Below are 27,260 nucleotides of genomic sequence, written 5' to 3' on the forward strand. Positions count from 1 at the left end.
GTTATTTAGTAACGTATTGTTTACCCTCCATGTGTTTGTGTTTTTTATGTTTTTTTCCCTGTGATTCATTTCTAATCTCATAGCGTTGTGGTTAGAAAAGATGCTTGATATGATTTCAATTTTCTTAAATTTACTGAGGCTTGATTTGTGACCCAAGATGTGATCTATCCTGAAGAATGTTCCGTGTGCACTTGAGAAGAATTGTAACTTGCTGTTTTTGGATGGAATGTCCTATAAATATCAATAAAATCTATCTGGTCTATTGTGTCATTTAAAGCTTCTGTTTCCTTATTTATTTTCATTTTGGATGATCTGTCCATTGGTGTAAGTGAGGTGTTAAAGTCCCCCATTATTATTGTGTTACTGTCGATTTCCTCTTTTATAGCTGCTAGCAGTTGCCTTATGTATTAAGGTGCTCCTATGTTGGATGCATATGTATTTATAATTGTTATATCTTCTTCTTGGATTGATCCCTTGATCATTATGTAGTGTCCTTCCTTGTCTCTTGTAACATTCTTTATTTTAAAGTCTATTTTATCTGATATGAGTATAGCTATTCCAGCTTTCTTTTGATTTCCATTTCCATGGAATATCTTTTTCCATCCCCTCACTTTCAGTCTGTATGTGTCCCTAGGTCTGAAGTGGGTCTCTTGTACACAGCATATAGATGGGTTTTGTTTTTGTATCTATTCAGCAAGCCTGTGTCTTTTGGTTGGAGCATTTAATCCATTCACGTTTAAGGTAATTAGCGATATGTATGTTCCTATGAGCATTTTCTTAATTGTTCTGGGTTTGTTTTTGTAGATCCTTTTCTTCTCTTGTGCTTCCCACTTAGAGAAGTTTCTTTAGCATTTGTTGTAAAGCTCGTTTGGTGGTGCTGAATTCTCTTAGCTTTTGCTTGTCTGTAAAGCTTTTGATTTCTCCATCGAATCTGAATGAGATCCTTGCCGGGTAGAGTAATCTTGGTTGTAGTTTCTTCCCTTTCATCACTTTAAGTATATCATGCCACTCCCTTCTGGCTTGTAGAGTTTCTGCTGAGAAATCAGCTGTTAACCTTATGGGAGTTATCTTGTATGATATTTGTCATTTTTCCCTTGTTGTTTTCAATAATTTTTCCTTGTCTTTAATTTTTGCCAATTTGATTACTATGTGTCTCAGCGTGTTTCTCCTTGGGTTTATCCTGCCTGGGACTCTCTGTGCTTCCTGGGCCTGGGTGGCTATTTCCTTTCCCATGTTAGGGAAGCTTTCCACTATAATCTATTCAAATATTTTCTCAGGTCCTTTCTCTCTCTCTTCTCCTTCTGGGAACCGTATATAATACGAATGTTGGTGCAATTAATTTTGTCCCAGAGGTCTCTCAGGCTGTCTTCATTTCTTTTCTTTTTTTTTTTTTTTGTTTATTCTGTTCCATGGCAGTGAATTTCACCATTCTGTCTTCCAGGTCACTTATCCGTTCTTCTGCCTCAGTTATTCTGCTATTGATTCCTTCTAGTGTAGTTTTCATTTCAGTTATTGTATTGTTCATCTCTGTTTGTTCTTTAAGTTTTCTAGGTGTTTGTTTTTTAATTCTTCCAGGTCTTTGTTAAATATTTCTTGCATCTTCTCGATCTTTTCCTCCATTCTTTTTCCGAGATCCTGGATTATCTTCACTATCATTATTCTGAATTCTTTTTCTGGAAGGTTACCTATCTCCACTTCGTTTAGTTGTTTTTCTCGGGTTTTATCTTGTTCTTTCATCTGGTACATAGTCCTCCGCCTTTTCATTTTGTCTATCTTTCTGTGAATGTGGTTTTCATTCCACAGGCTGCAGGACTGTAGTTCTTCCTGCTTCTGCTGTCTGCCCTCTGGTTGATGAGGGTATCTAAGAGGGCTGTGCAAGCTTCCTGACGGGAGGAACTTGTGGTGGGTAGAGTTGGGTGTTGCTCTGTTGGGCAGAGCTCAGTAAAACTTTAATCTGCTTGTCTGCTGATGGGTGGGGCTGGGTTCCCTCCCTGTTGGTTGTTTGGCCTGAGGTGCCCCAGCACTGGAGCCTACCCAGCTCTTCGGCTAATGGTGGACTCTGGAAGGGCTCACACCAAGGAGTACTTCCCAGAACTTCTGCTCCCAGTGTCCCTGACCCTGTGGTGAGCCACGGCCACCCCCTGCCTCTGCAAGAGACCCTCCAACAGTAGCATGTTCAGTCTCCTATGGGGTCAGTGCTCCTTCCCCTGGGTCCTGATGCGCACACTACTTTGTGTGTGCCCTCCAAGAGTGGAGTCTCTGTTTCCCCAACTCCTGTCGAAGTCGTGCAATCAAATCACGCTAGCCTTCAAAATCTGACTCTCTAGGAATTCTTTCTCCCGTTGCCAGACCACTAGTTGGGAAGCCTTATGTGGGGCTCAGAACCTTCGCTCCAGTGGTTGGATTTCTGTGGTATAGGTGTTCTCCAGTTTGTGAGTCATCCACCCAGCAGTTGGGATTTGATTTTATTGTGATTGCACCCTTCCTACCATCTCATTGCAGCTTCTCCTTTGTCTCTGGATGTGGGGTATCTTTTTTGGTAAGTTCCAGTGTTTTCCTGTCAATGACTGTAAAGCAGTTAGTGGTGATTCCGTTGCTCTTGCAAGAAAGAGTGCTCAATATTTTTAAAACATAATTCTCTGTAAATTGATCTACAGATTCAACACAATCCCAATCAAAATCTAATCAACCTTTTTATAAAAACTGACAAGCTATTACTAAAATTAATATGGAAGTACAAATGTAAATTTTTGTGACCTTGGCTTGGCAAATATTTTCTTAGATATGTTACCAAAAGCACAATCAGTGGATTTCATAAAATTTACAATTTTCTGTTCTTCAAAAGACACTTCTTAAGGCAAGCCACTTATTGCAAAAATGTCTTTTGCAAATGAAATCTGATAAAGGATTTATAGGTGATAAAGCACTTGAATCCAAAATACATAAAGAATTATCAAAACTCCATAAATACAAAACAGGTCAATAAAAATGGGCAAAAGATTGGAACAGACACATCACCAAATAGCACATGAAAAGATGTTCAACATCATCTGGGAAATGCAAATTAAGGCCACGATAAGACACCACTACATATCTATTAGAGTAGCTAAAATTTAAAAAGACTGACACCACCAAGTGTTGGAGAGAATGTGCAAAAATGAACTCTCCTACATTGCTGGTTGAACTGTAAAACGGTACCTCCTCACTGGAAGATAATTTGGCAGTTTCTTTAACATACAAGCACCATATCATCCACCAACTTCACTCCTTTATCTTTACTCAGTAGGGAAAAAAAAAAAGCATGTGCCTATACAAAGACTTGTACACAAATGTTCATAGCAGCTTCATTCTTAACAGCCAGAAACTGGAACTAACCCAAATGTCCATCTACAAGTGAATGAATTAACAAATTGTGGTATACCTGTACAATGAAATACTACTCAGCAATAAAAAGGAATACTCAAGTAGGAAGGAATCTTCTTCAACTTGATAAAGAACATCTATTTAAAAAACCTACAGCTAACACCATACTTAATGGTGAGAAACTAGAAGCTTTCACCATAAGATCAGGAACAAGTCAAGAAGGTTCCCACTGTTGTACCTTTTCAACATAATACTGGTGCAATAAGAATAGGAAAATAAATAATACTGATTAGAAAAGAAGAAATAAAACATTGTTCACAAATCACATGATCGTCTATGTAGAAAATCAGAAAGAACTGATTTTTGAAGACTAAAAAACGCCTCAAACTAATAAGCAATTATAGCAAGGTTGTAGGATACAATTGCTTTCCTATAATATTAATGATAAACAAGTAGAATTTGAAATTAAAAACACAATATCAGGGCTTCCCTGGTGGCGCAGTGGTTGAGAATCTGCCTGCTAATGCAGGGGACACGGGTTCGAGCCCTGGTCTGGGAAGATCCCACATGCCACGGAGCAGCTGGGCCCGTGAGCCACAATTGCTGAGCCTGCGCGTCTGGAGCCTGTGCCCCGCGACGGGAGGGGCCGCGATAGAGAAAGGCCCGCGCACCGCGATGAAGAGCGGTCCCCGCACCGCGATGAAGAGTGGCCCCCGCTTGCCGCAACTGGAGAAAGCCCTCGCACGAACCGAAGACCCAACACAGCCAAAAATAAATAAATAAATAAATAAATAAACACAATATCATTTACATTAGCACCCAAAAAGTAAAATATTTTGGTATAAATCTAACAAAATATGTACCAGATCTATATAAGGAAAACTAAAGAACTAAATAAATGTAGAATATTCCATGGAATATTCCATAGAATACTGAATCAATATTGTCAAGATGTCAGTTCTTCCCATCTTGATCTATAGATTCAACACGATCCTTACTCCCAACAAATTGCTTTGTGGATATTGACAAACTGATTCTAAAACGTATATGGAATAACAGAAGATACAGAATAGCCAACACAATACTGACAGAAAAGAACAAAGTCAGAAGACATGCCATATGACTTCAAGACTGACTATAAAGATATAGTAATCAAGACAGTGACATTGGTGAAAGAACAGATTGATAGAACAGAGACCCCAGAAATAGATTAATTTTATTATAGTCAATTGATCTCTAAAAGAAACAAAGGCAATGTAATGGAGCAAAGAGAGTCTTTTCAACAAGTAGTGCTGCAACAACTGGACATCCACATGCAAAAATATAAATCAAGACACAGAATTTACACCCTTCATAAAAATTAACTAAAAATGGATTACAGACCTCAATGTAAAACACAAAACAGAAAACTCCTGGACGATAACATAGGAAAAAATCTAGATGACCTTGAGTACGGTGATGACATTTTAGATACAACATCAAAGACATGTTCCATAAAAGAAGTAATGATAAGCTGGCCATCATCAACACTGAAAACTTCTGCTCTGCAAAAGATATTATCAAGAGAATGAGAAAACAAGCCACAGACTAGGAGAAAATGTTTGCAAAATACATATGTTATAAAGGACTATTAACCAAAATACACAAAGAACTTTTAAAACTCAACAAGAAAACAAACAACTCAATTCAAAAATGACCAAAGACCTTAACAAACACCTTACCAAGGAAGATGTACAGATGGCAAATAAGTGTATGAAAAGATGCTCAACATCATATCATTAAGGAATTGCAAATTGCAACAATGAGATATCATTACACACCTATTAGAATGGCCAAAATCCAAACACTGAAAACACCAAATGCTAACAAAGTTGTGGAGCAACAGGAACTCCTATTCATTGCTGGTGGGAATGAAAAATGGTACAGCCACTTTGGAAGACAGTTTGGTGGTTTCTTACAAAATGAAATATACTCTTACCATATAATCCAGCAACTGTGCTCCCTGGTATTTACCCAAATGAGTAGAAAACTTATGCCCACACAGAAACTTGCACATGGGTGTTTACAGAGCTTTATTCATAACTGCCAAAACACAAGCAACCAAGTTGTCCTTTAGTAGGAGAATGGATTACTAAATTGTGGTACATCCAGACAATGAAGTATTATTCAATGCTAAAATGAAATGAGCTACCAAACCACAAAAAGACATGGAGACACCTTAAATGCATATTGTTAAATTTAAAAAGCCAATCTGCAAAGGATACATATTAAATGATTCCAACTGTATGATATTCTGGAAAAAGTAAAACTATGCAGACACTAAAAAGATCAGTGGTTGCCAGGGGTTAGAGGGGATAGAGAAATGAACAGGTGAAACACAGAATTTTTAGGGCAGTGAAACTATCCTGGTGTACTATCATGGTAGATACATGTCATTATACACTTACCAAAACCCACAGAATACTGTACACTACTAAGCGTGAACCCTAATATAAACTACAGCCTTTGGTTTATGTCAGTGCAGGTTCATTGACTGTAACAAGTACACCACTCTGGTACGGGATGTTGCAGGGAGGAAGGGGAGACACACATGGACCAGGGGGGATACAGAAACTGTACATCCTATTCAATTTTGCTATTAAAAAATAAAGTCTTTAAAAAATTTTAAAAGGAACACTCATACAACCAAATACTACTCAGCAATAAAAAGAAATAAACTGATATATGCAACAATCTGGATGAATTTCAAAATAATTATGTTGGAAGAAGACAGAAAAAAACGTACATAGAGTATGTTTCAATTTATATAAAACTCTAGAAATTGCCAACTACTTTATAGTGACAGAAAGCAGATCAGTGCTTACTTGGGGGAAGAGGGTTAGGAAGGGATGAAATGGATGGTTTATAGGGGACACAAAGAAACTTTTGGGGGTGATGGATAACATTCACTATCTTCATTGTAGTGATGACTCAACAGTGTATATACCTTTGTTAAAACTTATCAAACTGTACACCTTAAATATGTGAAGCTTATTATATGTCACTTATGCCCAGTAAGGCTGTTTTTATAAAAAAATGAGAATAGGATAGGGACTGGAAAACATTTATTATACATGTAACTTTTGTGAGAATTTTTACCATAAGGGCAGAGAAAGAGATCAGACAGCAGCTCAAGAGAGATGATGGGTCAGGGAGAGTAGTTTTTTAATGGGAGATGTTATAGCATATTTTTAAGCTGACTGAAATGACTGAAAAAAATTTATGAGACAAGAGAAGGGTCAATTGTTGAGAAGAGGCAGTATGGGACAGGACTAGAAGAGATGCTGTTGGTCCTTCATTGTGCATCAGCTGTAGCAGGCAGAGACTACCAGTACAGACAGATAGGTTGGTAGATACGGTGGTGAAAGTTCTTTTCTGACTACTTCTCTTCTCTCTTTAAAACAGAAAGGATTTCATATGAGAATAAGAGGAGGTTCTAGAGGCATAAAAAGAAATAAGGTGTGAAACAATTGTGGGGAAAGAGTAGATAGACTGAAGTAACAGTACTCAAGTGAGACCCTTTAGATTACCTAAGACCTTTTCTGGTGGTTAATGAAGTCAAAACTATTTTCACAGTCATACTAAGATCTTATTTGTCTTTTTCATTCTCATTCTATCATGAGTATATGGTGGATTTTCCAGAGGCTACAAAACATGATACTCAGCAGGCTGAATGCAGAAGCAGGTATGAAAATACAGTTGTTGTCAATTAAGATAGACATTAAAGACATTCACAAAATAAAACACAATGCTACTCTTACCACTAAATTTTTTATAGGAAATACCTATTTTTCATAAAAATATGTTAATATGTAATGGGTTTATTATTTTTGAAGGAATTAAAGCATTTTTAAATTTCTCAGTTTTAATTTTTAACCAAATAAATATTGACAGATAAAACCCACATTAAGAAAAGCTCACTGTAGTCCTCAATAATTAAAAATAATTAAATAAATAATTAAATTTTAATTAAATAATTTTAAAAAATCTTTTTAAATATTTATTTTTTGGCTGCATCGGGTCTTAGTTGAGGCATGTGGGATTTTTCGTTGAAGCGCGCGGGCTCTTCGTTGCGGCGCGTGGGCTTCTTTCTAGTTGCCGCACACGGGCTCCAGAGAGCGTGGGCTCTGTAGTTGCAGCGCGTGGGCTTAGTTGCCCCTGGCATGTGGGATCTTAGTTCCCCGATCGATCAGGGATCGAACCAGCACCCCCTGCATTGCAAGATGGATTCTTAACCACTGGACCACCAGGGAAGTCCCCTCAATAATTTTTAAGGGCACAAAAACGTTCCAAGACCAAACAGTTTGAGAACCGCTAGCTAGGAAAATGTATGATTTCAGAATAGTACCAAGAGCCACTTGTACTTACTAATCTTGAATTACAGTGACATCAATTAGCATTCAGCTGCCTGACTGGAGAAACTGACAAGGCAGAGAGTAAAGATTTCAGCTAGGTTGCGAGTTTCACCAGGCTAGCACAATTAGAAGAGAGCAAGCAGTTGATGAGCAGGCAAAGAAACGATTTCAGCGGTAGACTACAGACTTGAAACTAGTCAAGAAGGAAATTACGATTAGAGGACTACAGAAACCAATGTAGCTAAATAATTACTGGGATTGAAGTATTAAGTAAAGTGAGGCAGAATATGGGAGACGGTGGGAAAGTCAATCTTTCTGAGACTCAGTTTTCACACCTCATCATCAGCTTACAGTTGTGTATTCTTGAAAATTATCAAAGAGCTTTTACATACACCATTTCATCTGACCCCCACACCTCATCACCCCTCCCACAAAAAAAAAAAAAAAACCACACTGTGAGGTACATAGGTACCTCATATGACAGATTAAGAATCAAACGGGTTAAAAGACTTACCACAGGTCATGTAAATAATAAGAGTGCCTTTGCTATAGTCCAGAGGATCAGGGAAAGCTTTGCAGGAGGTGGCATTTAAGCTGTGCCTTCGAGGCTAAGAGTTTCATTGGCTAGGAAGACCATTCCAGGCTACGCAAAGATCCAGTAGGAGGCCAAAATATAAATAAAATAAGACTGAAGGGAAGGCTAAGTCCAAAGTGGGTAAAGGGCAGTAACCAGAAATGACACAGTAGAGAACTAGAACTGAAGTCTTCTAATTATGCTATGGCACAGTGCTTATTAGCATTTCCTAGAACAGCTCTGTCCCAGCAGCTAGCCACATGTGGCTATTTAAATTTAAATTAATTAAAATTAAATAAAATTTAAAATTCATGTTTTCGGTTACAGTAGCCATATTTCAAGTGCTCAGCTGCCTCATGTGGCTAGTGACTATAATACTGAAGACGACAGCTATACATTTGCTTCATTGCAGAAAGTTCTAGATGGCACAGTTTTAGAGCGGAATTCAATAAAGGGTAACTTCTAACTACAGGTCTGAGTTTTCTACAAAGCTAAAAAAAAATCAGCCTCAAAGAGTTAATTTTTTTAAGGTTTAGATTTCTATAAAAATGATTTATATGTAACCAACACAGGAAATAACAGGTTCAAGAAACAGCAAACTTCTACTACAGTATATCCTATACATTAACACTAAAGATAAATTTCATGCCACTGTACAACATCTTCACCAATCTTTAAGTAGCAATTTCAGCCTTTATAAAATGCTCTTTCTAAAATGCTGTTTCCATCATCTATTCTCAGTCACTACCTTTTAATTTCAAATAAGGAAAATACCTTGATTTAATCAACCCGCATAAAGGTTCTCTTTAGTTGAATTTACCTTATGCTTTTAAGTACAACTCCTTTACATTTTCAGAACAGAAGCACAAAATCTTAGATCAGCAAGAGAATTTACAGGACATCTATCTCATCTAATCTCATTTTACAGAGACTGTGAAGTGATTTGCCCTTATCATATGGCTAGTGACAAAACACAGACAAGAAGCCTCTTGGCTTTGAAAAGTAATCTTTCCAACTCCATCATGCTGAGCACATTATGAATAAATCCTAAACATTTCACAGAAAGGAAACCTAGAATGGCTATTAATGGAGACAATCAAAAGCTCAGTGATTTTCAAAATAAAAAGTAGAGGGGGGCTGTAGTTCTTAAGTAAGCACTACTTCCACTAGAGGTAAAATGCATGGGAGATGGGTTTTCATAACAATTACTAAGAATCTGCTCTTGCAATTCCCATTTCAAATTGTGAAATTTTAGCAATTTTGAAACACTAATGAAATTATGAGTTTCAATCACCATTATAAAATGTATTCCCCAAAATACTATAATAATTATATTACCTTAGGCCTTACTGTTATTCCAGCAGTAAAAACTTATAATCAACAGTAAACAATTTTCAACCAAGGGAATTGTTTTTCAACCATACTGATGAATTTACTTCTGATCCTTAAATTTACTTTAACCTAATTATAAATGATACATAAAAAACAGAAGGCCTGTGAACATGTTAATATTCTCAGATAAAGCACACACTGTAAAGAACTAGTGCTTTAAAGACACTGATGTATTATCAATCCTCATAAATGACAGCCTTCTACAATGATACACCTAAAAATTTATACACACATTTACACAACATACATTAATAATCCAAAAATCTCAAACTTACTGTTTTAAAAGAGGTACCTCTAAACAAGTATATGGAGCTTATGGCTAAGTAGTGTAATACTTTTCAGACCTAAGAATGAGAATTAAAATTGCGAATGGTGGAACAGGATGGAATAAAAAAGCAAGAACTTCGGAGCCAGACTAACCTAGATTTAAGAACACAGAGACCTCTAAATTATTACCAGTGTGACCCTGGGTACTTGAGAGCCTGTTTTATCACCTATAAAATGGGACTATTATCACCTAATTAACAAGGTTTCAGTAAAATTTAAAAGAAAAAATTCAAACATGGGAGCATGCACTGACTAAACCAAAAAGAGGATTGCTAGAAAAACTGTTTGAGGTCCAGTTGAAGCTAAAGCCTGATTCTACAGGGGCACCAATCTGCATGGTTATATGATTTTCTTTTCTCCCCAAGTCCCACTAGTAGCTGAGAAGTAAGCATAAAGAATTTGTACAGCTGAACTGATTTAGAGTGAAGATTTTGCAAGATTTTTCACTGTAAGTGAAAAACGCTGGGGCAAGGAATTAGATATTACAAGTCTAGGTTGAAAAAATAAGTGAGCCAATATGAAAAAAATACAAGTATGTATGGAACACAGCAAGAGCTCAAATACTTACTGCATTTCATTCACTGAATATTAAGTACTAAGTATTATAAGGTAGAAAACAGTATAGCCTGAGATTTCCAAGATGTGAGAATCTAGAAGAGAAAATAAGACATGCAAGGCAATGGATGTATGGTACAGCGATCATATAATTTGTCATCTAAGCCAAAACATTTTTTAGAGTGAAAGGAAGTAGAGGAGTATTATTGATAATTATGCCAGAAAAACAGTTGTAAGCCTAGACATTCCAAGGCAAACTGGGTTATATCACCTTTATGAAAGTCACCATAGTTAAGGGTGAAAACAGAAAATTGGGAGAAGGAATGAGAGAAGCGTGTAGGGTGAGAAAAGTTGCATCTAGAAAGTGAAATTTTCCTTCAGCTAAGTCCAAACTAGTGATTCCTAATTTTGTTTGGTAATCTGTGGAAAAATAGTGGAATTTAAGCTGGATCTTAGGCAAGGTGAGTTTTTCCAAGCAGAGAATGGGCACTATGGGAAGAAGTACAAAAGTAAACAGATTCACAGAAACAGAAAATGCAAGGGAAGTTTGGAGAAGAAAAATCCAAGTATTGGTAACAAATAACAGAGATGAAGTCAGAAAGGTAAATTCTTAATTCAGTTTGTTTGCACATCCGTATTTCTCGCTAACACTTATTTAACACTTACCTCTGTTGACCAGGCTTTATGCTGAGAAAGGACAAAGAGGAGGCACATTCCTTGCCCTCCAGGAGCTTAAAGTAAAGTCAGGGAAAGTGTAAATAAGCAAGAGGGAAAAAATAAGTAATACTGAAGAGTGAAAATACAGGAAGCCAAAAACATTATCTAGAAAAATTAATGAAGCAGAAGTTCACATATTACAGTGGAAAAAATAAAGATGCAGAAAGAGCAATTAGGAGGTGTTAACCTGTGAATATGACCTTAGCTGGAAATCTTATAGACTCAAATGCATATATAAGAAAAAGAGAGGGCTTCCCTGGTGGCGCAGTGGTTGAGAATCTGCCTGCTAATGCAGGAGACGCGGGTTCGAGCCCTGGTCTGGGAAGATCCCACATGCCGCGGAGCAGCTGGGCCCGTGAGCCACAGCTGCTGAGCCTGCGCGTCTGGAGCCTGTGCCCCGCAACGGGAGGGGCCGCGATAGTGAAAGGCCCGCGCACCGCGATGAAGAGCGGTCCCCGCACCGCGATGAAGAGTGGCCCCCACTTGCCGCAACTAGAGAAAGCCCTCGCACGAACCGAAGACCCAGCACAGCCAAAAATATAAATAAATAAATAAATAAAATAAAATTTAAAAAAAAAAAAAAAAGAAAAAGAGAAATGCTAAAAATCAATAATCTAACCATTCATTTCAAGAAATAGAAGAATAGGAAATATACCCTCCAAAAATAGAAAATGTAGAACAGATAATAATGAAACAGAAAACAAACATAAAAAGCATCAAGAATGAGTCATAGATGGGTTCTTTGAAAAGTCTAATAAAATTGATAAACTCCTGGCAAGACTGATCCAGAAAACAAAAAAACAAAATATGAACATGAGGAATGAGAAAGGGGGGCATTACTACAGATCCTCCAGGCACTAAAAAGGTAGTAAGAGAACATTATGAACAACTTCATGTCAAAAGATTTGAAAACATGAAATTGACAAATTCCTACAAAAACTCAATGTGCCAGAACTGACACAAGAAGAATGAAAATCTAGACAGTACCATGATTATTTAACGAACTGTAACTAGAAATCCTTCCTGTAAAAAAATTATTTCACGCCAGGATGGCTTTACAACAAATTCTACCAGTCAAAGAAAAGAAAAAAAAAAAAAAAAGTACCTATCTTAAACTCTTACACAGGATAGAAAAAGATGCAACAATTCTCATATTTTTTAATGAGTCTAGCATTACTTTGATGCCAAAGCTTGGCAAAAGCATTATAAGGAAAGAAAATTACAGGCCAATTTAATTGATAAACATAGATGGTGAAGAAAAAATTTTAAAAAAAATAGTTGAATCCTATAATATAATAAAGGATACATTCATCAAAACCAAACTGGGATTATTCCAGAAACACAAAGATGGCTTAACATTTTTTAAATGTAATTCACATTATTAAAAAAAGTATGGGGGCTTCCCTGGTGGCGCAGTGGTTGAGAACCTGCCTGCTAATGCAGGAGACGCAGGTTCGGGCCCTGGCCTGGGAAGATCCCACGTGCCGCGGAGCGGCTGGGCCCGTGAGCCACAGTTGCTGAGCCTGCGCGTCTGGAGCCTGTGCTCCGCAGCGGGAGAGGCCGCGATGGTGAGAGGCCTGCACAGCGCGATGAAGAGTGGCCCCCACTTGCCACAACTAGAGAAAGCCCTCACACAGAAACGAAGACCCAACACAGCCAAAAATAAATAAATTAATTAATAAAAAAAAAAAAAAAAAAAAAAGTATATGATCATCTCAAAATTAAGATAAAGCACTTGATAAAATTAAACTCCATTCATGATAAAAATTCTTAAGCAAACTAGGAATAGAAACTTTCCTAATCTGATAAAAAAAGTTTTATTAAAAAAAAAAAACTACAGCAAACATCATACTTAATTTTGAAATGTGGAACACTTTTTTACCTCTGAGATAAGGAATGAGACAATGATGCCTGCGGTCACCACTTTAATTCAACATCAATAGTGGAGGACCTAGCCAGTGCAAAGGAAAAGGAAAAAAAAAAAAAAAAGTATAAGGATTGGAGAGAAATAAGGCTTTAATTATGTATAGATTGCATGACTGTATAGATGGAAAATCCAAAAGACTCAACAAAGTATATATACATACACAAACAGAAAAGTATAAGTAGTAAGTATGTAGTGGTAAGAACTATTACAAAGCAAGCATATCCACAAAACCATCACCCTGGTCAAGAAATAAATCTTTACCAGCACTCTAGAAGCCCCTCTCCCATTACTTTCTAATCACAAATCCTTCTCTCTTCCTTAGTAATAACAATTGACCTCTAACTTCATTTTATTCATTCTTAATTGACGTCTTATTCCATTTCTGCCCACAGGTTCTACTACTAACTCCCAACATCACCCTGCACTCTCAAAATTTATCACGTAAATCAATAAAGATGAAATCCTCTCCAGAACTTCCCTCTTATACCTGGAAATGTCTCTGTATTTTCACCTATCATTTTCTTTTTCTCTGGCTAGTAGAAAGAAGAGCCCCTCATCATTTCTAAGATTAGCCTCTCTCATCTGTGTTTTTAATGTTTCCACTTACTTTCTGTTCCTGGACCCTGCCATATCAATGTTCTTTTCCCATCCCCCTCCCAAAGACAGAGAAGTCTCATCATAAAAATTAAAAAGCTTTTCTTCAACTTTCTGTAGTGGACACCCATGGAAAATATATACTCTTGGGCTATGGCAATAACCGTATCTAGTTTCTAAGAGCAGCAATGTCAGTATAATAGGCAAAGCTACAGTGTCCAGTGTTTCAAGGGGCAGAAAGCAATGACCTTGACAGACTGCCCCTAGACATTATCTTGGCTATGGTTCTGGATATGTTTCTAGATGCCTAGCCTCCTTTGGTTCTTCATTTCCATACCTGAACCACTCAATGTCCTTCAATAAGTTTTGTTTTAATCGAAGTTAAGTTTGAAGTGTTCGTAATTAAGAACCTTCACTGATGTCTTAGCTCAGGCTGCTATAACAAAATACCACAGACTGGGTGGTTTAAACAACAAACATTTATTTCTCACAATTCTGGAGGATAGGAAGTCCGAGATCAGGGTGTTAGCATGGTTTGGGTTCTGGTGAGAACTCTCTTCCTGGCTTACAGATGGCTACCTTCTTGCTGTGTCCTCAAAATGGTGGAGGAAGGAAGCTCTGGTGTCTTTCTCTTCTTATAAGGGCACCAATCCCATCATGGGGGCTCTAACCTCATGACCTCATCTGAACCTAATCACCTGCCAAAGAACCCTTTCTAATACCACCAGATTGGGAGTTAGGGCTCTAACATAGGAATATTGGGACAACACATTCAGCCCACAATAACTGATACATTATTCTTCCCCCTCAAATTATTTGCTCATGTTCCTCTTTCCCAAGAGCAGGCCCTACCCTACTACTTCTTCACTATCCCCTCATTAGTTAATTTTTTGGAATTTGACCCTTTTCCTAACCACTTGTACTAAATTACTAAGTCATCAATGCACTTCTCTTAACTACTAAATGTATTGGTCTATTTATCAAGTAAGAATTTGTTCCCAGATTATTTCTCCCCTCCCTCCCTCTTATCTAATCAAAGTACCTCAACCTTTTTTTTTTTTTAATATTTATTTATTTGTTTGGCTGCACCAGGTCTTGGCTGCAGCACACGGGATCTTTTTTAGTTGCAGCATGCGGGCTCTTAATTGTGGCATGTTGGATCTAGTTCCCTGACCAGGGATCGAACCCGGGCCCCCTGCATTGGGAGCACAGAGTCTTAACCACTGGACCACCAGGGAAGTCCCCAAAGTACCTCAACATTTAAAATTTTTTCCAGTCCCCTCCCCACTTCCCCTTCCTTCCTTTCTCTCTTCTCTTCTCCCCCTCTGCCTCCTCTCTCTTTTAAACAGCTCATCTAATCCAAAAACCTCGATCCTGATAATTCCCAATTCCACGTTCTCCCCCACTACCCTCTCATAACAAATTTCCAACTACAGCTCTAAAATATGCCCCAGAGGCACAATTAAAATGCCTCCAAAAAGTTACCAGATTGATTCATCGATCCTTCTACTATCCTTTTCTAGTCATTCAAGAGAGAAACATAAGTTCATATCCAACTCTTCTATCCTCACCTATGATATCCAAACACCATGTTTGGATGGACAACACTATGGACACTATGGACAACAGCAGTGGTTTTCCCTTTCGCTTGTCTCTCATATCTCCCATATATCTTTTACCTTGCTATCAGAGCTATAAAATATTCTCAAATCACTGACAGAAAGTAGTTACCTGCCTTCAAAAGCTCCTCACTGCCTCCCACACAAAGTCTAATCTCCTCAGCATCAGCAAAGTATTTAAAATCTATGACTTCCCTCCATAAAGCTCATACTTGAACCACATGGAAACATTAATTCCTTCCGCAGAGTCCTCAGTCCAGTGATCTTTTCAGCCTGGAATGCTCTCTTTTCCACTGACTTCCCTCAGAAATGGAAAACTCTTCCTTCAAGGTTCAGCTAGAAAATTAGGTCTTCTATTAAGTCTTCCTCCATTCCCAGTTAAACTGCTCCTTTTTCTGCAATCTCACAACGCTTTATATTTCTAACATGAGACAATTCATTTTCCCTTGCGTTATGGATAGCTGTATTTGTAAAGCACTTTACTGCAGTTTAATAAGGATTTCATTTAATTTTCACAGCAACTCTATAAAGGAGCTATTATTTAGCTAAGTGTATAAGGACTGAAACAGGCAGAAAGCTTAAGTAACTGGGTATAAAATAGACACACACACACACACAATTTTCTAATTCCAAATCTGCTAACAATTAAATTTTACATTTCTTAAGGGCAAAGACCCCAAGGGTCCTAGCATAGCCCTTTCTGTGTAACAGATGCTTTGTGTTTTAATAAATATTCTCTCCCCTGTTTGAAATAACCCTGTTTTACTTGTCTGAACTCGAATCATTCTTGAAGATATAGCTCAAAAGTTTCAATTCCTCTAATTAGCATTCCCTGACTCTTCCAAGCCTTACTGATCTTTTTTTTTAAGGCTGTATCATACTACTTGGTATGTTATTACAGATATCTAACACGCAGTTAGTCTTACAAATGGGTTTATAAGCTTGGGAGCAGCCATCACATCTTATTCCACTGTGATGTCCTCTATACTACCTATCATTTGGTTGGTGCTCTATCATCTGTTCCCTGATTGATGTGCAACTAGTCCCCAATCCATCCCCTGCTTCAATCTGTAAACCTTTTATTTTTTGCATTACAGGTATAGATCAACTGTTGTGACTAATTAAAACGTTGTCATATTTTGACAGTAAATATTATTCAACCCACTCTTGAAATTTAAATCACACAAGTCAAGGAAGTATTTTAATCATTTCATGGGAGAAAAGTCAAGAGTGACTATTTTAGATGACTGTAGAGGGCAGCAAAGCAACAGTAGTATCCTCAAAGAAAAATAATGTATTTTTCTTAGGGAACTTCGATTTGTTTTTATATTTTAACAGATGCTGTTAGCATTAAAGCTTTTACAAGAGACTTTTTAACATGCTGTATAAAAGTTTCACCAGCTACTTATATATTTAAACATTTTCACTATCAGTTATAAACATAACAAAAATATATGAAAGCCCAGATCCTTTTATACACATATGGAAAATAAGTGTGATAAACAATGCATGGTTTCAAAATAGCCACCATAATTGCTAACTCTTTTAAAAATCTAAATAAAAGTCGACAATGTTTTTCACTGAAAAATGTAAAAATAATCTATCTTAAATAAAGAAAAGAGTGTCAACAGTCTAAACAGTCTTATTTCTTGCTAGGAAAGATGTTTTCATTAGTATTACTAATTCTAGCCCTGATATACCTTCTTTTTGTCATTCAACTGAAAAGGTTATACCAGCTTTAAAAGAAAAATAACGAAATCTTTGACACTGTACAACAAACAGAAGGTAACAATTTAAGAAGAGTTTCTTACTGTTATTTCAATATGAAAGTTCACTCTGGTTTTAATGTGGACTAGGCAAATGAAACTATGTCATCAAAATAATCATATATTTATAACCTCAGAATTGCTTATAGGAATAGGAAAGCTACCATAAAAGTTGATGTTCAATACATCTGCACTATTTGCATATGTTCCTCAAAGTTTTTGTTGGTGGCAATGTTTTACCTCCTTTAACAAGCAGAAATCAGAGATTTAGATTTACAGTAGCTGCTACAGCAATTAACATAGGCAGACTCATGGTTTAGTGAAAAATGCTATAACGTTTTAGCCCTGTGCCCTCAATGAGAAGGATAGAACTGTTAGCTATGTACCTTCTCCCATCTGAATCTCTTCAGTAAACAATAAATAAATAGAGAGGCTTTTTAAAAATTGTGCATTTAAAATAAAGGAACCAGGGTATCAGTAAGCAGATTTAAATACAAGATAGACTATTGTCTGACTTAGTTAACATTAAATTGAACTTATAACCATGAATGATTATCTCTAATCTAAATCAAATTAGAAGGGAGTTTGGAGTTCATAATGACAAGGACACTTGTGAAATAAAATCTTAATCTACCCCACAGTAGCTATGACTAAATTAGATATCATATTAATAAGTTTTGAAACTCATGGCCTCAGATATTTTAGTAATAACAATCATGTCTATCATGAATAACTCATAGAAAGAGTCACTATATGAAATTCATCTTACCACAGTTTCCCAGTACTAACATTAATTTCATTAATACTTCTGTATTTCCTCTGAACTGAAGCCATTAGAAAAGTCCAGCATGCTCTTGATTATATATAATGTTCTCACACGCTAAGTTGGAGTCCTAGCTGTGTACACCTATTTTTATATCTGCCTCTTGATTTTTTCATGTCCTTCCCAATAACAACACTGGTACACTTCCATTACAAAATAGAATAGCTATCTTAAAAAAACCCACTCTATTCCTAAAACTCAGACCCAGAGTGTGATGTGTTATACATAAAGTGAGGTATACCCCACAGAAGCTGCTTAAACTACATATATCCTGGGGTAAATAATATACTGCTAATTTTGCAATACCAAAGAGGAAGAATTGTATTCCTCCTAGGTCAATTTCGCAAATACCTCAGATTCAAAATGGGTAACGCAATGGGGAATAAAGAGACAGAGATAAAGAAACCAAAAAGAATTTCTGGAAAAAAGAAAAGCCAACAAAGAACTTTCTCACCAAGTAACGTCTTTAAAGCCTATCAACCTTTTCTAGTTTATTAAATAAATGAATTATATGTATATTATATACATATATATATATATATTCATTCCTCTCCTATCTTGGAAGGTAGGGATAGAAACAACGTAAACATAATATCAAATATACAAAGCTCTCTAAGGATGTATTTCCTATAGTGTGTTCTGTACAACAAAGCTTCTGCAACATAACAGGTTGTTTAATTAGACTGCAAAAAAGAATATTTTACTAAAGAATTTCTTAAACCATTAATAAACTAATGCACATAGTGACTTTCCATGAGGGAGGGGGTTACAAGGTTAGTTTTTCCCATTCCCAAATGTATTCAACCACAGTTCTTTCTTCCAAAAACATATCTTCTGAGACTAGTGTTCTATTAAACACTTTGGCAAACATTGCTCTAAACTTAAAAGCATGAAAAAATGAACAGAATTTGCTCGAGGGACTAAGGATTTGAAAGATAGCTAGGATCAGATAGGAAATGAAGTCAAATCCAGAAAAGTTTTTGTAGTTATTTATTACAGCTATTATTCTGTGTTATTATTTTATTTCAACATGGAAGATGAAATCATAAACCGAGTATTCTCTTGATACCATTTTGTTGTATAGCAAATTTGGTCAATTCCCTAAAGTTATAAACAGGGGGAAAAAAAGCAAATGTTTGGGAGCAAAACTTACCACCCCACAATGTCTCTTTGGCACACGATTATTTTGAGCTGAAAACAATCAAGGCCCAAAAGACTCAGGAAGAAATTTTGACCTTCCCCCTAACTGCTTAAAAAAATTTAGATAGTGGGCCTATTCCTGGAATTGAGCTATCATCAGAGATATCTGCAAAAAGTACAGGCTAAGTGTGGTGGGGAAACTCAGCAGGGCCTAGAGATCAGAGTCCACTCTGTGTCCCATAGTCTCTGCAAGGCCCAGCAAAAATTTGTTTACCAAACATTTGCTTTTCCATCTTCATGTGAATTGCCTTTCTCCCCTTTGAAGTCCCAAATCGCCACCCCCAGTACCCTCTTTTGTCTTTAGCGGAAGTTGGTATTTAAGGTGAGGGTTTCTGGCAGTTTTCCTGGGTCTCTTCCATGTATACATGCCCTTAAACTTTTGTTTGATTTCTCCTGTTAATCTGTCTCATGTCAATGTAACCCTTAGACCAGCCAGAAGAACCTAGAAACGTAGAGAAAAATTTCTTCCTCCCTGACATGTTAAAACCTATACAGTTTACAAAATAACTTGTGTTTATTCTGTGATACATGCTGATGACATACAGTGAAGCCTGAGGCACAGTTTTTACTGCAAAGAGCACACACCACAAAACAACGTACAATTAAATTACTAGATAATGAATAAAAAGAGTAACTACTTTATAAAGAAGAAAAGCTCACTGCATGAAAGAAGTGGTAAGGCAAGGCTTCACAGAGAAAATTAATTTTAAACTGGGCTCTTCAGAATTTGAGTAGGTAGGAAGAGTAATAACATTTTAGGCCTTATGAGTAAGAGCTAGAGAAGGGCATAACCTACTTTGGAGACCACAAATAGCTTAGACCTGCACTGTCCAATATGGTAGCCACCAGCCATACCTGACTACTGAGCACATGAAATATAGCTTATCCAAACAACAATCTGTAAGTGTAAAACACATCAGATTTCGAAGACTTCCTACAAAAATAAAAAAGGTAAAATACCTCAATTCTTTAATATCAACTGCATGCTGAAATGATAACATTTTGGTTATATTGTGTTAAATAAAGTATATTAAGATTAATTTCACCTGTTTCTTTTATTACTTTTTTAATGTGGCACCATAACTTAAAATTATGTACATAGTTCACATTACTTCTATTGGACAGTCCTGGTTTAGATTAAATTTTATTTTTCTATTAAGCTCTTGAAATAAAGAAATTTGAGTGCCCACTACATGCCTAGCACATGAGGGTACAAGAGTGAACAAAATAATGACCACATCTGGTCAAATCATATATAAAAATGCTGTAAAAATAGCACCCATCCAGGGAAGAAACAATCATCTGAAGCTGTCACTCAAAATACAAATGCCCCAATCATCAGGCTCCACTCCCCAAACCTCTTGCAAAAAATGTTGATCCAATAAGTCCATAGCGGGGCCTGGAATGTTGTTTTGAAAAAGATTTCCTAGAAACTAGGATCTGAACCTATCCACATACCCTACATTTGCTGACTAGCTGAGAATAGTGATTTATAGACACCCCCCTTTTAAAAATTTTACTTCTTCTGAAGAAACCTGAGAGCTTAAAGTAAAGAGCCTCTACTGGTACAATAGCTAACCTATCTAAAAGAGCAAGTTTGATTTTTTTTTTTTTACTTTTTTTTTTGGCAGCACCCTTTGGCATGCAGGATCTTAGCTCCCCCACCAGGGATTGCAACTATGCCCCCGGCACTGGGAGCTCAGAGTCTTAACCACCACGGGACTGCCAGGGAAATCCCTTTCTTTTTTTTTAACTATTAAAGTTAAAAGAAACCAAGTAAAGTTAAAAAAAAAGAAAAAACTATTACAACCTCTTCTATCTATAGAGTCACATGTATAATTTACTATCTCACACCTACAAAATAATCCTCAGAAACGTTGAAAAGCATACTATCACCTCTCAGTCATTTAAACCAGTTATGAGCTGGTATGTTTTTACACATGCCTCAAATTCCAGTTTATGAATATCTACTCACAACGCTACAAGGTACTTCCTTCCTACTGATCTTAATTAGCAGAATGAATGTTGGGCAATTAATAGGGCTACAAGAAAACTAATCTCCTTGGATGTTATATTAAAGAGAACATGTAAAAGTCATAATGTAAGTATGCAATACAATATCCTTTCCAAAACAACTACAGTACCTGCAATATGGCTGTATCTAGACTTACGGGGGCAGCCCTCACTAAAATTTTAAATTTTAAATACACAACAAATTTTATTTATATAAATAATTAAGCTATGTCACAGCCTTACAGAAATAAAAATCATAAGTTTAGGAAAGCATATGGCTGTAAGACAATTTTAGATAAAAATATAAAAGGTAATCAAAAGTATGACATTAATGGTACTTAGATTTTTAGATCTGAGTTCCTGGCACATAAAATAATTCCATTACTTACTTAAAGGTTATTTGATTTTATCCTACATTTACACATTAATAGCCATTATTAATCAAATGCCACATCTTTCACAAACCATACAGCCAGTATTGTCAATTTTATGAGGACTTTAACAGATTACAGAATATGCTATAGCAATGTATTATTAACTCACTAATTTTTTAAGGGGTAAATTACAGAATGCCAAAATACTATTTTTTAACAAGGGTATCACAGCCAGCTTCTCTTCAATAATTTTCAAATAATAGGCAAGAAGCCGTAAGTTCTATTCCTTAACTATACAGATGCAAAATGTACATCAGTTGCTGAAATCACTAAATATATATATATAAGCGTAAGTGACATAAGGTAAAACGGTAAATACATACACACCCACAAATACATAATTGCCCAGCTTTTTCCAATTCCTATTTCTGATTCTGTAGCTAAATGCAAAAAGGAAAATTTGGTCTTTTTTGCTTCCTTTTAAATTTGGTTCACTTTCCAATTATATCTGTTTTGGATGCAGAAAGATTCTTATGGGCAATATGTATTACAGGCTCCAACCTGAAACTACCAGTAACTTGATAATGTAGAAGTGAAATCATGACTCCCTCTTCAACTCCACATTTTTCAATATAACCACTAACATTCTGAGTGATTGTATACAACTGCCCAGTCCTAAAATGCATTCTACATCATTAAGGGACGATTCAACTAGGTTCCATACAGCTACACCATTGAGTTAATTTCACCATATCCTAACATTCTGAAAGTTGGTCATCTGTATATTTACCCGAGATAAAGTTAAAAAATATTTAAAGAGCACTGACTGGGCTATACACTGAAAGAGGTAAAGCACAAATACAGCAAGTCAATCAACTTGAAAACTCAATTATTCAAGTCATCAGGGCAGAATTTAAGAATGACAAATATTAGGTTGGTTGGTTTATAATGTGCAATAAAATAAATGCTAAAATTTGAATGTACATTCCATGCATTCTAAGTGTTTTATTTTATTCTTTCATTTAATCCTCTACAGGCAAGAGGACAAGAACTCTATAGGCAAACTGATATTACCCTTTTTTTGAAAAGACGAGAAACCTTAAGTTTACTGAGGTTAAATAACTTGCCAATGATTCACACAGCTAGTAAGTGGCAGTCATTTTTCAGCATCAAACTGTTTATTTAGCATCTAAATCATAAACTGCAGAGAGAGAGCAAACTTATTCCACCTACCACAATGTCTAATCTCAATAAGAAAATCTAACTCAACTGATTTTTTTTTAAGTAATTTTTTTTCTCAGTTTACACTAGTATCTCTACCTAATGGGTTAGGTATCCTTCTTCTGGGTAACCCACAGTACACCTCATGCAGATCTCTATCATAAACACTGAGCTGTCCTATAACCATCTGTTTACATTATGTCTATCATACTGCTGTAAGCTCCCTGAAGCCAGGACTCTGCCTTATTTATGTTTTATGTTCTCAAGTTCCTATCAAGTGCCATGAATATAGGAAGTTCTGAAAGTGCTATTCAATGTTCAATCATCATATTAGATCTTTTTTCCATCACCTTCTAAATATCCATTTAAGATATAACCCTGTTGAAAATGGAAAAAGTTGGAACTTAGGTCAAATAGTCTACCTTCTCTTTCATCAATACCGTATCCTAATATTCTCTACTCCTCAAGAAAAAATGTTGGAAGGGAAAGTAAGATAAATCTGATCACCTATGAACTGATTATTGCCATTATAAAGAAATATGGGCTTCCATAATTAAATAAATGAGGTTTATATCAAGTCAGATAGTGTTGAAAAATCTAGTCCTCTTGACCTTTACACCTAGGACTTTCTGAGGCTTTAAAAAAAAACACGAAAAAACAAAAAACCAACCAACCCTGACAGTTGGTTAACCTGTAAAATTCTCATTTTAAAATTTCAGTTCTTCAAATAAGACAAATAATGTACACCCTCAAAACAGCAAATCTCATTAATTTTGTATAGCTTACAGAATATCATGTCTACCAGTTTGACTGCAAGGGTTTTTACAGCAGTAAAAGTAACATGACATAAAAATTACCTTGTGCTAATAGATGATATTGCAGAAGTGTAGCATAGTTAAGGTCATGCTAAACATAAGCATAATGTCAAAATATCAGCAGCAAAAAAATAATAAATCTGTATGTGGTAAAAAAAAGTAAAGCATTCTGATTAACAAATCATATAATCATCTCTTTAAAGCCTAAAAATCTTCTCAACTCTAAGACTAACAACTCCCACAACACTGTAAATCAACCATACTTCAATAAAATTTTTTTAATAAATAAACAACTCAAACATCAGTAAGTGCCAAACCTTGTTAAATAGTAGTATGAATATCAGATCAACGAACAGGTTACAAGAAAATTCCGTTTCCATACTTACTAAGTATCCATAAATCAGGACAACTGTGCCATATTCAAAGACTGAATTCTAAAATACAAGTTGACATTAAAAACTTGTCATAAGGGTTCACAAATTAGGGTGTTATAACACTATAAGCCCAAAAAAAGGAAGCTCTTTAAATGAGCAGTGCACAGTGGCACAAAACTAGTGTCTGTCTCTACAACTACAAGCTGAGTTGACTCTAAAAACTTTAATTTACACCTCTCTAAACCACAGTCCATTTGCCTATACTACTTGAATTTTTAGGACTCTAAAATATCAAATCCCTCCAACAGCACATTATTAAAGAGATTTTTTTTAAACTCTTTTCTTCTTCCATGTGAAAACCAATGTGTTCCTTCAAAAAGTAATCAACACTTCACTTGCACATTCACTATGAAATTATTACCCAGGTTCAATTTCCTTGTATTAACTGTACATATTACCTTGCTTCAGTCTTCTACGGGGCTTTGCCTAGCTAGATAAAACTTTACTGGAGATACAAATATTCTCTCAGTCCTTACCACAATCTAAGTCAGAACAGTAAACTGTTAACATCCGCTCCCACTTTCCTCCCACCTAATTGTTTTTTTTTTTTTCCCATTTCTCTTCCCTCTTGCATCTCCCTCCCTCCCACCCTCCCCATCCCACCCCTCTAGGCTCCCACCTAATTGTAATCCACAACCCTCCTGAAAGGAGAAGAACGGTACACAAATTCAATCTAGAATCTCGCATCAATCTAAAGCGGTAACAGCATTAAGACTTGTGTAGTGGAACCAAACATTTGGGGAGTGGGACTACAGAAACAATGTGGCTTAGTTAATATGCCATTTATCACACTATACTCTGTAAATCAGAACGTGTCATTACAGTGCTTGAAACGTGACGGTGATTTGGTAGTGGAAATTCTCAGCCTATAAGAGGCACTCAATCTTTTGAAAATTTTGCCTCCCTCATAACCAGCTACCCTGACACACCTACACGGTACAAGGGTACAGGATTCTCTTTCTTCTAAATCACACCATCCAATAAATCCGCACACATCTCTCCTTGTAGTAAATACTGGTAAAACTCCTGGTTTCATTTAAGATTTCATTAAACACTGAGATCCAACGCAGACTTATGTACCAGTAAAAATGTCTCAGGTAAAACACGCTTTGAGCAAGCCTAAGTTTTGCTTCTGCACTTTCCTCACCAAGTAAGAGTCATCGAATGAATAACATCCTGCAGTGTTCCGGTATTACCAAAAGACAGAGCTAGTCCCCAAAGACCGGTGGCCTTACTTTCCCACATCGCCGCCTTCCATTAAGGATGACTTAAGTCCACCTCTCTTGCATAAAACGGAGATCTTTCTTTTTTTGTTTTTTTAAAGCTATTCTTAACAAGTAGGCTTCTAGTCTCTGATACCTAGGAAGTGAACTTACAAAGAGACTACCTTCCGAATATGACAAAACTATAAGATAACGTGGGAAGAAAGGGAAGAGGCGTGGGGCTTGTTTTGATCGGAACAGCTGGGGCACGGTCAATGCAATCAGGTATTTTACACATACATCGAAGTACTGAGGACAAACAGGGTTTGCTAAAATAAACAGACAGTGAGAAAAACGTCCCACAAACTGGAAAACAGCGACGGGCTCAATGCAAAGCGATCCAGAGGCTGCCAGGGCAGAAGGGGCCGGAGGACCGAAGAAAACTGTAGGGGATGCTGCAGGGTGGGCTAACATGGTGCTTCTTCAGGGTGGAAGGCGATGAGGTGTGGGAACCCTAAGGCTTCATTCCTTCGAGCTCTGGTCCCTAAAGGTATCTTAGCTCACAGCTCAAGTTTCACCCGGGAAAAAAGGAGGCGGCAAACGTGCATCCCGTCACCTTAGCCCCAGCACAGAAGTCCGCGCTCTCGGCTTCCTCCGCGAACAGGCGAGGAAGTAACGGTCCCCGCAGCAAACACGGAGGAGCCCCGCGCACGAAGCACTCGGCGTCCGGGCGGAAAGCGCAGTCGCCGAACCCCAGCCCGCAGCGTGGCGAGCGGCGCGGCCGCGGGCGAGGAGAGCGGGCGGACGGCGCCGCACTCGCCGGCCCTGGCCCTTCCCCGGCCTCGCCCCAGGCGCGGCTAAAAGTTTCCAGCCAAAGTCCGCGGCACCCGCTCGCGCAGCCAACCGCCAAACACAACCGCTCCCCGCCCGGGAGAGCGGCCCACGCCGGCCCGGCCGCGGCCCCGGGACCCTCGGTCGCGCCTCCCTCAGCCCGCACCGGCCGCCGAGGTTCACCTACCACAGAGCCGGGAGAAGAGCAGCAGCGGGAAGAGCAGCAGCAGCAGCGGCGGTGGCGTCGGGGGCGGCAGCAGGAGCCCGGCCCCGGGGGGAGAAGCGGAGGAAAGTTGTGCTTTGCCGCCTCCGGGACACAGCGGAGCCGGCCCCGGGGTCCGCGCCATCCCCCACCCTCCCCCCGGCCCGCTCGCTCTCCGGCCCCCCGGCTCCCCCGGCCCCGGCGCCTCAGGCTGTGGGCGGCGGCGGCAGGCGCGGCGGCGGCGGCGGAAGGTCCGGTGCGCGCGTCCCTAACTCCCAGTTCTTGAGCCGTCACCGCCGGCTGACACTCAGCCGAGCACTCGCGGCTGCTTCGACTCCGCCGTCGCCGACGCCACTGCCGAGGCTGAGGCGGGAGCCGCCCGCCGCCGCCGCCGCCGCCACCACCGCCACTCCCCTCCCCCCCGGCACCCGCCCGCCTCGAACTCCTGGGAACTCGGAACGCACCACCCCGCCCGCACGGGAGGGGGAGAGGAAACCGACCCTCAGAGCGCAGGGACTCGCCCGCGCAACTCGCGCTCCCGTCTGATCCGGGAGTGCAAGCCCGACTCCTCCCACCCCGCCCTCCTACACACGCCCCTCCCCTTTCAAAAAAACCAAAAATCTCTTTTCTCCTCTTTGATAACGGGGTTTCTCCGAAAGCAGGGCTTTAAAGAGGACAGGAAAATCTGGAATAGGTTAGTAGGCCCCGCCTCTCGCGTTCCTGACTCGTCCCCCTTCCCAGCCTTTCCAATGGTCTCGCCCACTCCGCCCCTAGCTGGTCCACCGCGGCCCCTGCTCAGACCAAGGCGGAGGGCGGTGGGATAGTCCAGCTCGCAGCTAGGCTTCCCCGAGCGGCGCTCTCCCTCTGGCGGGGACCGGACGAGAGGCGGGGGAGGGGAAGGCACGTTGGGGCTGCCT

General features: G+C 38.3%; 1 protein-coding gene across 3 annotated transcripts in view; it reads right to left on the reverse strand.

The window, feature by feature from the left end:
* The window catches only part of NECTIN3 (nectin cell adhesion molecule 3), a 146,819-nt gene extending 120,056 nt beyond the window's left edge, over window positions 1-26,763 (reverse strand). For 2 of the 3 annotated variants that reach the window (XM_057545085.1, XM_057545086.1), the window contains exon 1: window positions 26,329-26,763. In XM_057545085.1, the coding sequence (XP_057401068.1) occupies window positions 26,329-26,488 (160 nt within the window). In that variant the 5' untranslated portion in view covers window positions 26,489-26,763. The remainder of the gene's footprint in view (window positions 1-26,328) is intronic. The other variant, XM_057545084.1, reaches the window with a different exon arrangement.
* Between the last annotated feature and the right edge of the window lie 497 nt (window positions 26,764-27,260).

The sequence above is a fragment of the Balaenoptera acutorostrata genome, chromosome 4 (genome assembly GCF_949987535.1).
Source record: "Balaenoptera acutorostrata chromosome 4, mBalAcu1.1, whole genome shotgun sequence".
NCBI lineage: Eukaryota > Metazoa > Chordata > Mammalia > Artiodactyla > Balaenopteridae > Balaenoptera > Balaenoptera acutorostrata.